Below are 13,310 nucleotides of genomic sequence, written 5' to 3'. Positions count from 1 at the left end.
TACATATACATACATACATACTTACATAAATAAATACATACATATATATAGATATATATGTATGTATGTATGTGTATATATTTGTGCGTGTGTCTGTGTTTGTCCCTTTGCCAGCGCTTGACAATTGGTGCTGGTGTGTTTATATTCCTGTAATTCAGTGGTCGGCAAATGAGACCAATAGAATAAGTACTAAACTTACAAAGAATAAGTTCTGGGGTCGAAGGTGGTGCTCCAGTATGGCCACAGTCAAATGACTGAAACAAGTAAAAGAATAAAAGAAAAGAAAGGTTTCCTTAGATAAACAAATCCCTGCAATGTAGATATTTGATTCAGTTATACTGTATGAAAATTCTGTAGTGGGTTTGAATATACAATCCATGAATGAGTAATCCTCCAGCTTATACATGGCTTCCACACATAAAAATAGAAAGATATGAAACATTTATGAAAGTGACACTCATTTAACATTCATTATTAGACAGGAAAGTTGTAAAGTATTCATAACGATTTCAGCATTTCTCACAAAGTTGGCTTTATAATGCAGACATGATTATGTAGTTAAACAACTTGCTTCAAAACTATACGATCTGGGTTTTCAACTCACTTCACAACCCATTGGGAATGTGTCCACGACATCAGGTTGACCAAAATCTTGTGAGTAGAATTTGATAGACTGATACTACATGGAAGTCTCTTTAGTTGTAGACTTCACCTATTACCCAGTTTAATATACCATTTGGTTCTCAGCTACGTTTAAAAAAAATTACTTTGTTGCAAGTATTGAAGCTAAGTCTCTTGTCAGTGGAGAACTTCTTTCCTTCTTCCCAGTCATGGAAAGCCTAGAAAGAGCCATGTGTACTGTTCTTTTTCTTCGGGTTAAGGCGTTAAAAAGATATTTTAGAATTTAAAAATTGTTACACACACTGAAAAATAGAAAATCTTTTAATGTGCACAAAAAATAGTTGTTATGCTAGTGTTATCAAATTTAATGCATTGTGCTTTAAAAATCTTCTGATGATGTTAAATTGGTAATGAAACATTATGTTTTGCAGAAAACATTGGTATCATTCCGGAAGGAATAAAATGATGTAAAACAATGCAATCATCTCATCAGGGAGAAAAAGAGAAACAAAATGTATCAATAAGACATTTTAATCGAATGTGATTACTGCATATATGATGAAGAGGATGCTGGTACATTTTTTTTTTAACCAATAATAGATTTAACGTCAAAAACAATTTGTAGAAAGAGAAGGAAGAGAAAGAAAGAAATTAGCAGAAAATTAAAAATGTAGAAATATAGTGCGATAGATGGATGGGAATAAAGATTAAAGGCGTAGAAATAGATATATTTGGTGGAAGTGAAATGTAAGAAGACAGTTAAAGATCGAATTTTATAGAGTGGTAGAAATCACTGATAGAAACTAAAGGTATGTTTTTGTCAATGTTTGAAATGATAAACGTGTTCTTTAAACTTGATTAGAATGAAATACAGTTCATTACAGAGCGAACAAAAAGATTTATCTTTATCATACGGAAATGATTTAGATAGAATATTCCATTCTGAATCAAATTGTTTATTATGCTCCTTTAGAGACCAAATTAATTTACTAAGCCCAGTATTGTTACATTTATTGATATGTCTAAATGCAGAGTAATGATTAGATATTCTTTTGGATAACTGTGATGAAGAACTACCTATATAAAAAAGATATCAGAACCGGAAGTGATTTTACGTTAATAAATAAAGTTTCTAGTCTTAGAATTACTGCTAAGGAAATGAATGCCATTCGCAGGATTCACAGACCCTTCTCCACCATGGTAGTCGTCTTCTGGGCATCCACTTAGCCCTGATCCTGAAGTCACTAACTACCAGTCTATGTTGTGGGGTACATTCTTCACCTGGGAAGGTTTTGGCATTTATAAGTAGCCATCTTTCCCTTTTTCTGGTGAGGATGTAGTCAATTTGGCTAGTGTGTCTGCCAGAACGGTAGGTGACTGGCAAGTTTCCTGAAGTTAGTATTGCAAACCATAAGGTCATTGACATCTCAGAACTCCAGCAGCCTGGTTCCCTCCTCATTGCAGGAACCAAAACCATAGCCTCCATGTATGCCATGGAAGCCCCCTGTATGTTGTCCAACATGTCCATTGATGTCACCAGCCACAAAGAGAAGGTCCCTGTCATTCGTCAACGAGGTAGTCTGCAAGAGGGTGTCATAAAATCGGTCTTTCTGTCCAGGGCTGGTCAAAGCCTTGTGAGTAAATTTAGTAGATGGAAACTGAAAGGAAATCTGTCATATGTGTGTGTGTGTGTGTGTGTGTGTGTGTGTGTGCATGTGCAAGCATGTGTGTGTCTTCGTGTCTGTGTTTGCCATCACTGCTTGACAACTGGTATTGGTGTGTTTATGTCTCCATAAGTTAAAAGTTTGGCAAAAGAGACTAAGAGAAAAAAAAAAAGACAGGCTTTAAGTACAAAAAGTATTGGGGTCGATTCTTTTGACTAAAATCTTTCAAGATGGTATCCCACCATGGCCACAGTCTAATGACTGAAAAAAGTAAAAGATGGATGAAAGATAAAGATATATATACAAATATATATATGTATGTATGTGTGTCTCTCTCTCTCTCTCTCTCTCTCTCTCTATATATATATATATATATATATATATGTATATATACACACACACATTGACTGGGTTGAAAAAGCTGCCAAAATTCTACTATGGATATTGAAAGTTATTCACCTAGATTGCATTGGACATATATAAGAAAGTTAACTTTCATGTAGACGATCGAGCTGTTTCCTTCTGGTCAATATCATCATGGGTGCATATAAGCTTTCCATCTATGATCTCTAGTATTTCAGTCAATAAATGAAGCAAACATTGCACAGACTTTGACTTAAGTGTAGTACAAGGTAACTAAATAAAAGGGAAAAACTAAAAGTGTATGTACTATATTTTTTGAATTTAAGTATTACAACAAACAAAAATACAAATAGCTTTTCTTAGACAAATAGCCAGGTAGCTAGAAGATATAAATATAAAGTGAATAAAAGCAATATAATAATGCTATTAAAGTGCACACACAAATTTAATAGGAATACATAGTAACAATCTTTCTCTATGAGTAGCATACTTCTTTTTACACAAAGAAGATTGAAGGAAACAATTGAAGATCAAGCATCCTAAAACATGAAAAATAAACCATGAATAATTTTCCTAGTTTCTCCAGAACTTTCATTTACTTATCTCCCTTAGACCAGTCATTTTCTTGAATGAGGACTGTGCTATGTGTCACATTTTGGAAAAGGGCTTGTAGCTCTCTTAAAGGGGTCACCTAGAGACTCGGGACGACTTCTACTGTCTTCCTCGGAAGATTTTACACAAGAATTAACTTTTAGTTTTAATGTAGATGCTCTAGCCTTTCTTCCAATAAATCCACACACACACACACACACACACACACACACACACACACACACACACACACACACACATACAGACACTCATCTTTACTATAGAGATACGTATGTAAATGTATGTACGTAATTGTATGCATGCATATATATATATATATATATATATATATATATATATATATATATATATATATATATATATATATATATATATATATATATATATATATATATATATATATATATATATATATATATATATATATATATATATATATATATATATATATATATATATATATATAGGAGTGGCTGTGTGGTAAGTAGCTTGCTTACCAGCCACATGGTTCTGGGTTCAGTCCCACTGCGTGGCACCTTGGGCAAGTGTCTTCTACTATAGCCTCGGGCCGACCAAAGCCTTGTGAGTGAATTTGGTAGACGGAAACTGAAAGAAGCCTGTCGTATATATGTATATATATATATATATATATATTCATATATGTATATGTATATATGCTTGTGTGATTGTAAGTCTGCATGTTTGCTTGGTGTTGCTGTTCTGCTTGTGGAATTTTTCTTCTACTTGTCGTTGTTGGTTGGTCCACTTCCTCTTGTGCTTTATGTTTCTTCTGTTATTGCTCCGTTTGAGGTGGTGAACTCATCCTCTCTCTCTTTCTTGTTTTGGTCTCCATAAACTTTATGCTCTGTTCCACTTCCTGGGTCCTCCTCTCCACTTCCATTACGCCTTCTTGTGTTTCTATTTCTGTGGTTTCTATCATTTTTTGTGGACACCTTCTTCTAATGTGCCCCTTCTATCTGCACTCGTGACACGTCGGAGGCCTCCCCTCTAACATGACATCTAGTTTGTCCTCATCGGGCAGCTCCAATGTTTCTGGTATAGCTTCGTACTCTTTTTGATTCACCATAAAAATTATCTCAACTCCGTAGCCCCAACAATTTACTTGTTGGTTCCGGTTCATCATTATTACTTTCACCTCCTCATTGTCTCCTTTCTCTCTTGCGGTGAAAATTGCCGCTATTATCCATTGTGGATCTATTCTAGGTGGGATCCTGCCCACTATAATTCAGGTAACTCGTTTACCCAGGTAAGTGGGCAGGAGTGTCCATTTTTCTCCATGTACCACCTTAGGGGAGTGTCTTTTTGCCTCCTCTTCTGAGACAAAGGTAACTGCCACTGAAGCGTATTTTTTCCTCTGGCATAAAACGTTATGCTTTCATTTAATTTTTCCAGACATTCGTCCACCTCCTCCTGCATTGTATTCTCGAGCTTCTTACCTTTTTTTTGAAATAGTTCTATAAATTATCGCTTTGCTTTTTATCTTCACCTTGCCTTCCTCTGGAGGGGTCAACTTTGTGTTCGACCCCTCCCTCTTTACCATATGTTGATATTTCCGGAGCAGGTCCAAATCACAATGCAGTTCATTCTGTTGCAGCATACCCAGGACGACAGAACCCTGACTTCCTGTTGCTGCCGCATAGCTCTTCATTTTGCTCATCTGTGACAGTCCACCAAATAAAGATGGTGCCACACATAAAAAATGCTGCAAAGCAGCACAACATACTCCTCAGCACAAAACAATCTTCAGTACAAAACAATCCTAACAAAACAAACTTGTGCTGGTAAAATTACTACCTGGTGGTAAAATTACTACCTGGTGGTAAAATTACTACCTGGTGGTAAAATTACTACCTGTTGGTAAAATTACTACCTGCTGGTAAAATTACTACCTGGTGGTAAAATTACTACCTGGTGGTAAAATTACTACCTGGTGGTAAAATTACTACCTGTTGGTAAAATTACTACCTGCTGGTAAAATTACTACCTGCTTTTATAGCAAGTTGATGCAGGTAATTTATCCCGTCCCCTCTCACTTTTAGTTCATGCAATTGAAAAAAACACACATTATTTATGGGATTTCGCTTATAAACAAATATATATATACATATAGTTCAGAACAGTGTGCCGAAAATGTGGTGATAAGAACCGTTGCACCAGTCCTCCTTTCCAAACGCAACTAAAAGTGTATGTACCAGGGACATGTATGTATGGGAGTGTTTATATATTCATATGTGTATGTATGTATGTATGTGTGGGTGGGTATATATATGTGTCTATCCTCCTCATATATAGTAACAATAACATTTGACTCTTTGGTGTGCATGTATAGACATTTATGTATGTAAATCTAAGCACATATATAGGTAGTCATGTATTTATGTTTATGTATTTATATATATCTGTATATGTTAAAGTATGCATACATATGCATATATATGTGAGTTTTTATGGCTTTTTATATGTTTTTTTATATGCTTTTATATTTTTATATTTATATTTGAATTTTGTAAACTTCATGAACTGAACTTTGTAAATCTCTGAAGAGGCCTAGTTAATCATGCATGTACCTCCATTGCTTCCTTTTCATCTACCAATTACTCCAGCTTACTGGAGTTATATAGATAGAATGGGGCATGCCACCTCTAGGCTGAAACAGCTGTAAGACTTTGTCCCTTCTCCGGTCACCAGATGTCTTTTTGAATTTTGAATTTTTAATTGTTGATATGACATAGTGTGTCATATGTGTTCGTATATTGTCTTTATTGTCCTTTTGGTTGAAAAATAAATAGGTTAATTAACATAGTACAGTGCCTGCAAGTTGATGAGTACCACATATTCCCCTCCATTTTCTTATTGCTGTGTGTGAGTTAGAGGTTGAGAAACCAACTAAGAGATAGTACCTACCCAATATACTGCTGGTAGTGTACCCAATTATTCATACCTAAGTGCTAGTTATTGCATATTTGTCACAATTGAGTGTCTGTATAATCTTAATATATTCTTAGAGTATTTGTAGTGATATATTTATATATTTTAATGAATTTTTAATGTACTTATATATCTGTATACTTTCATTGTATGACTTTGTGCACATAATTTTTATAACGGAATATATTTTACGATATGCTTATTGGTAACCAGTCTTTTGTTTCTCATCATTATTTTTCCTATTTTCCAATGGCTCAAATGTCTTGAGCGCTTCGGTATATATGGAGAAAATATATCTCTAAAAAAAAATTATAGCATAGAAGTGGCTGTGTGGTAAGAAGCTTGCTTAGCAACCGTATGGTTCTGGTTTCAGTCTCACTGCATGGCACTTTGTGTCTTATACTATAGCCTCAGGCCAACCAAAGCCTTGTGAGTGGATTTGGTAGATGGAAACTGAAAAAGCCCATCATATATATATATGTTCATATACATACATATATATATATATATATATATATATATATATATATCCCTCTCTCACTCTCTGGGAGAGAGGTACAAGCACATACACACACATATACACACACGGCAGTAACTTCCGCCTACCAAATTCAATCACAAAGCTTTGGTCGGCTCGGGGCTATAGCAGAAGACACTTGCCTAGGGTGCCACACGGTGGGACTGAACCCGAAACCATGTAGCTGGGAAGCAAGCTTTCTAATATATATATATATATATATATATATATATATATGTATGTATATTTATGTATTTGTGCTTGTGCTTGCCCACCACCACCACCACCATCACTTGACAACTGATGTTGGTATGTTTATGTCTCTGTAACTAAGCGGTTCATCAAAAGAGTCCGATAGAGTAAGTACTAGGCTTACAAAGAATATGTTCTGGGGTTGATTTGTTCTTCCCAAAAAATTCAAGATACTATTCCATTATTAATTCACACCGAATCAGGATAGGGTTTTCAAACACGAAAAACCTTTCATAAATCTTCTCTTTACATAACAATAAGTTGTTAAATACAAATCCACTTAATGAAAATAGTAACATTGATATTATTAACAGTAACCATAAGTTGAATAATAATAGCAACAATAGTGGTATTTCTGATATAAATTCCAATGGCATTCATTTCCTTAGTAGTAATTCTAAGACTAGAAACTTTATTTATCAACGTAAAATCACTTCCGGTTCTGACATCTTTTTTATATAGGTAGTTCTTCATCACAGTTGTCCAAAAGAATATCTAATCATTACTCTGCATTTAGACATATCAATAAACGTAACAATACTGGGCTTAGTAAATTAATTTGGTCTCTAAAGGAGCATAATAAACAATTTGATTCAGAATGGAATATTCTATCTAAATCATTTCCATATGAAAAAGATAAATCTTTGTGTTCGCTCTGTAATGAACTGTATTTCATTCTAATCAAGTTTAAAGAACGCGTTTATCATTTCAAACATTGACAAAAACATACCTTTAGTTTCTATCAGTGATTTCTACCACTCTATAAAATTCGATCTTTAACTGTCTTCTTACATTTCACTTCCACCAAATATATCTATTTCTACGCCTTTAATCTTTATTCCCATCCATCTATCGCACTATATTTCTACATTTTTAATTTTCTGCTAATTTCTTTCTTTCTCTTCCTTCTCTTTCTACAAATTGTTTTTGACGTTAAATCTATTATTGGTTAAAAAAAAATGTACCAGCATCCTCTTCATCATATATGCAGTAATCACATTCGATTAAAATGTCTTATTGATACATTTTGTTTCTCTTTTTCTCCCTGATGAGATGATTGCATTGTTTTACATCATTTTATTCCTTCCGGAATGATACCAATGTTTTCTTCAAAACATAATGTTTCATTACCAATTTAACATCATCAGAAGATTTTTAATGCACAATGCATCAAATTTGATAACACTAGCATAACAACTATTTTTTTGTGCACATTAAAAGATTTTCTATTTTTCAGTGTGTGTAACAATTTTTAAATTCTAAAATATCTTTTTAATGCCTTAACCTGAAGAAAAAGAACAGTACACATGGCTCTTTCTAGGCTTTCCATGACTGGGAAGAAGGAAAGAAGTTCTCCACTGACAAGAGACTTAGCTTCAATACTTGCAACAAAGTAATTTTTTTAAAACGTAGCTGAGAACCAAATGGTATATTAAACTGGGTAATAGGTGAAGTCTACAACTAAAGAAACTTCCATGTAGTATCAGTCTATCAAATTCTACTCACAAGATTTTGGTCAACCTGATGTCGTGGACACATTCCCAATGGGTTGTGAAGTGAGTTGAAAACCCAGATCGTATAGTTTTGAAGCAAGTTGTTTAACCACATAATCATGTCTGCATTATAAAGCCAGCTTTGTGAGAAATGCTGAAATCGTTATGAATACTTTACAACTTTCCTGTCTAATAATGAATGTTAAATGAGTGTCACTTTCATAAATGTTTCATATCTTTCTATTTTTATGTGTGGAAGCCATGTATAAGCTGGAGGATTACTCATTCATGGATTGTATATTCAAACCCACTACAGAATTTTCATACTGTATAACTGAATCAAGCATTTACTTTACATGGTTTCATTTATCTAAGGAAACCTTTCTTTTCTTTTATTTTTTACTTGTTTCAGTCATTTGACTGTGGCCATACTGGCGCACCACCTTCGACCCCAGAACTTATTCTTTGTAAGTTTAGTACCTATTCTATTGGTCTCATTTGCCGACCACTGAATTACAGGAATATAAACACACCAGCACCAATTGTCAAGCGCTGGCAAAGGGACAAACACAGACACACACACAAATATATACACATACATACATACATACATACATATATATCTATATATATGTATGTATTTATGTATGTAAGTATGTATGTATGTATATGTATATATGTTGTGTTATGCAGATGAAGAGAAATGGGTATTTATTCGTAATCCTTAAATCAATTGATACACAGCTAAACATCGTCATGACTCTTTTCTGTTTATTCCTTCGCTTTCAGCACGTGTTTATGTGATACTTAAGGTAGTTTAGCGCCATTTAGCGTCTTCCTTTAATATGTGGCATGGCCTGTTGAAATACTCGCTAGTTGCCTTAATATAGTTTTATAATTATACTTATAAAATTATATACTCCATTAATACGCACACACACACATATATACATACATGCGACAGACTTCTTTCAGTTTCTGTCTACCAAACCCACTCGCAAGGCTTTGGTCGGCCAGAGGCTATAGTAGAAGACACTTGCCCAAGGTGCCATGCAGTGGGATTGAACCCGGAATCATGTGGTTGGGAAGCAAGGTTCTTACTACACAGCCACACCTGTGCTTGTGTAAATGAATTAAGAATATTTTTTACTAACTGGATCTGGTTGAAGGGGCATTGTTCATGGTCCTTGTACGCCCTCTGAGACCAGTGAAATTAATGCCATTAATGTTTTAATATTCCTCTTGAAACTTTGTATGTCACCACCTTTTGAAAAGCCATAAACAGGGAGGGAATTCTGAAGGGCTAGCATCCTAGAGGGAAGAACTGCACATGGTGATTTGTGCAGGGCATGGAGGATTTGGTGCCACAAGTGTCTTGAGAGATAAATGAGATAGGAATGCCTGAGTAGACACAGTAAGAGCCTATTCATCTCTGAGGAGTGGATGCCATTATAGCAGTAGTTGAAAAGGCAGAAAGGGAAGACAGCACACCAGTGGGTCAGAGGTTAGAACCTGTCCGCAAGGGATCTTATTCCAATCAGCCAGGTGGCCCTTTTCTAGATGCAATCAAGAGTGACTGCATTCTGCAGCACTGTTCCAGATGTTAGAGAAGTAAATAGTCACAGAAAATGATAGTAAAGAAGCATGTTAGAGAATGTGTGAATGCATCTCTTTCAAGATACTGTTTCATTTCGCAACATCTTCCATGGGGCATTGTCTCCTGAAGCTTTGTGGTATGATGCACAGGCATATCAAACATTATTCTGGAATGAGGTTGAACTATAAATATTGTTCAGGAGCTGTTTTAAAAAAGTTAAATAAGTTATTAAAATTCCTCATTTAAAAATGTATATATTCTCAAAAACTAGTACAGGGTTTCAGACACAATGTGAAAGAGAAAATAACTGTTTTTTTTTCTTTTGCCTTTTACTGTTTCACATTTAAGTTTGTATATATTGAAATTTGTTTTGCATTTATCACTCCAAGAAGAGGATCATACACTGACTTTGGGGAGCTAGAGTCCTAGAAGTTTGGTAAAAAGTTAAAATGCAATTTTGAAAATTATACATTTTAGCCTCTTTGTGAAAAGTTTTTAACTTAAATTGTTATCTGATTTAAGTAAAGAATTATATTTTTCATAATTTGTTTCTTTCATTTTCATATTTCTTTCAGATGGAACACTTTGAAGACAAGAATTTAGACTCAGTCTTATATTCATTCTGTTCTTGGCAGCGATTTAACATTCCTCGATTTGATCATGCTATGCTCTTATCAAAGTAAATATATTCTCTTTAGATTAACTCTTGACTATTAATACAAATTTCCTGTCCCTGATATATGATATTGAATTACAAATGATTGTCAATAAATACAAACCAACTGCAGATGTATCAATATTACGTGTGCGCGCACACACACACATACATACATGAATATCCACTATATATTAGAATAATTTATTTGCTACCTTACCTGGAAACAGTCAAAGGTTGGTGACAGGAAGGGCATTCAGTCATAGAACATCTGCCACAGCAAATTCCATTCAGCCTATGTAAGCATGAAAAAGCAGCTATTAAAATGATGATAATGGTAATGATGATGACAATGATTATGAGGATTACATATATATATATATATATATATATATATATATATATATATATATATATGTGTGTGTGTGTGTGTGTGTGTGTGTGTGTGTGTGTGTGTGTGTGTGTGTGTGTGTGTGTGTATTATATATATATATATATATGTATGTGTGCTTTTCTTAAAGCTGCAAAATCTTCACAAATTGTTACTCAGGGCTCCACATTCCCATTTGTTGGATAGTTGTGATCATACTGAATAAAAAATTGTGACCACAATTTTAATTCAGAATGATCACAACTGTCCAACAAACGGGAATGTGAAGCTCTGAGTAACAGTTTGTGAAGATTTTGCAGCTTTAAGAAAAGTATATTACCCTATCTTTGGTATTCAAGTACTATTTTTTACCACTTTATTTTGCATTTATGTGCTTACTCGTATATATATATATATATATATATATATATATATATATATATATATATATATATATATATATATAGTTGAAATTTATAGAAAAACAAAAGACAAAGACAAGTGTATAAGCAACAAACAGGTGTATTAGTTTAACGGTCGGGAAGGTGAGAAAGTCTTTTACATTTCGAGCCTACACTCTTCAACAGAAAGGAACACAATGAAATAAACAGAGAGAATAAAAGAACTTTTGGAGCTAGCAGTCAATAATGGCAGTCAATCATGTATATATATATATATATATATATATATATATATATATATATATAGATATATATTAAATATATATTTTTTTATAAAACAAAATTTTATAAAATATATAGTATCTGTTAATAGTCTTAGCAAAACCCTCACAGGTGAGATTTTGTATATATATATATATATATATATATATATATATATATATATCTTAAAAAATAGACCTCAAAATCGATGCATTGAAGATACTTTATTGCAGCAACAATTATAATAGCAGAAACAACAACAATAAGCCAAACCTATGCACATTTCAATAGAGTATCCAGGATAAATAAACCACATCATAAAATGTCTCATAAAATATTATAACATATTATAACACATTACAAATTACAAATTATAAATTATAATATGTTATAATATTTTATTTATCCTGGATACTCTATTGAAATGTGCATAGGTTTGGCTTATTGTTGTTGTTTCTGCTATTATAATTGTTGCTGCAATAAAGTATCTTCAATGCATCGATTTTGAGCTCTATTTTTTAAGATATATATATATATATATATATATATATATATATATATATATATATATATATATATATATATATATATATATATTCCAACCCATGCTAGCATGGAAAGCGGACGTTAAACAAAGAAGATCATATATATATATATATATATATATATATACACATCTTCTGTACATTGTTACTTTGCCTCTCTCTTTCTCCCTTTCTTTTTCCTTTTCGTCTTCTTTTTTTTTTTTTTTTCTTCTCCTTCTGCCTTTTGTATTTTTTTCTCCTCATGCCTTTCGAATTTTTTTTGACCTTTTATACTCCATAAGTCATTACTTTACATTTCTCTCCCCCTTTTTTCTCCTTTTTCAATCATGCCCGATTACAATCTTTTCCTCCTCTATCTTCACCACCGCCTGAAGAAACACCTTTCCACACTTCCTTTCCGCTGCTTTCAACCTATTAATCTTTCCCTACTAATTTTCAAAAAAACAAGGTTCTCTAGCCACATTTCATTTCTCAGTCGCTGCCTCCACCACCGCCTCATCACCAAAAGTTTCTGCCTCAATTTCCATCTCACTCACCACTCTGCTTCAGCCATCATACTCGTACTCCGTACTACTTCCTACTGCCTTATGCGTCCCACCATTCGTTCCAATCTCTCCAAAATACACACCATCGACCGCCTTCTCCCTCTTGCTTATTCCATCTTCTTCACCCCTCTGTCACCTTCCTATGCACACTCTACATCATATAATCCATTTAAATCATCACTTCCATGAATTTCTCGCTCTCACTAAACAACGTAAACTCCACTCACTCCTCCATTCAATCACACCCGATGCCACTACCCCAACTCCTCCCCTCCCTCTTTTCCTCAACCCAACTTCTCCGTGACTCTAAACCCCACAATACTTACCCCTCCTTTCTCTCCTCCCAGCCTTCCACTACTACCACCCTTCCGCATCTGACTCATCTACCACCCCCATTTCAGTCTGTTGTTACCATTCCTCCTGATCTTTCTTTCTCTGAGGCGGAGAGACTTCTTCTCAGTAGAG

General features: G+C 34.0%; 1 protein-coding gene across 5 annotated transcripts in view; it reads left to right on the top strand.

Moving 5' to 3' along the window:
* LOC128247611 (A disintegrin and metalloproteinase with thrombospondin motifs 7-like) overlaps nucleotides 1-13,310 on the top strand; it is a 176,410-nt gene that overhangs the window by 47,165 nt on the left and 115,935 nt on the right. For all 5 annotated transcript variants that reach the window (XM_089351091.1, XM_089351090.1, XM_089351089.1 and 2 more), the window contains exon 8: nucleotides 10,644-10,747. In XM_089351091.1, the coding sequence (XP_089207217.1) occupies nucleotides 10,644-10,747 (104 nt within the window). The remainder of the gene's footprint in view (nucleotides 1-10,643; nucleotides 10,748-13,310) is intronic.

The sequence above is a fragment of the Octopus bimaculoides genome, chromosome 4 (assembly GCF_046866305.1).
Source record: "Octopus bimaculoides isolate indiv1 chromosome 4, ASM4686630v1, whole genome shotgun sequence".
Lineage (NCBI taxonomy): Eukaryota > Metazoa > Mollusca > Cephalopoda > Octopoda > Octopodidae > Octopus > Octopus bimaculoides.
The sequence above is the reverse complement of the archived record's forward strand: the minus strand, read 5'-3'. Positions and strand labels throughout refer to the sequence as shown.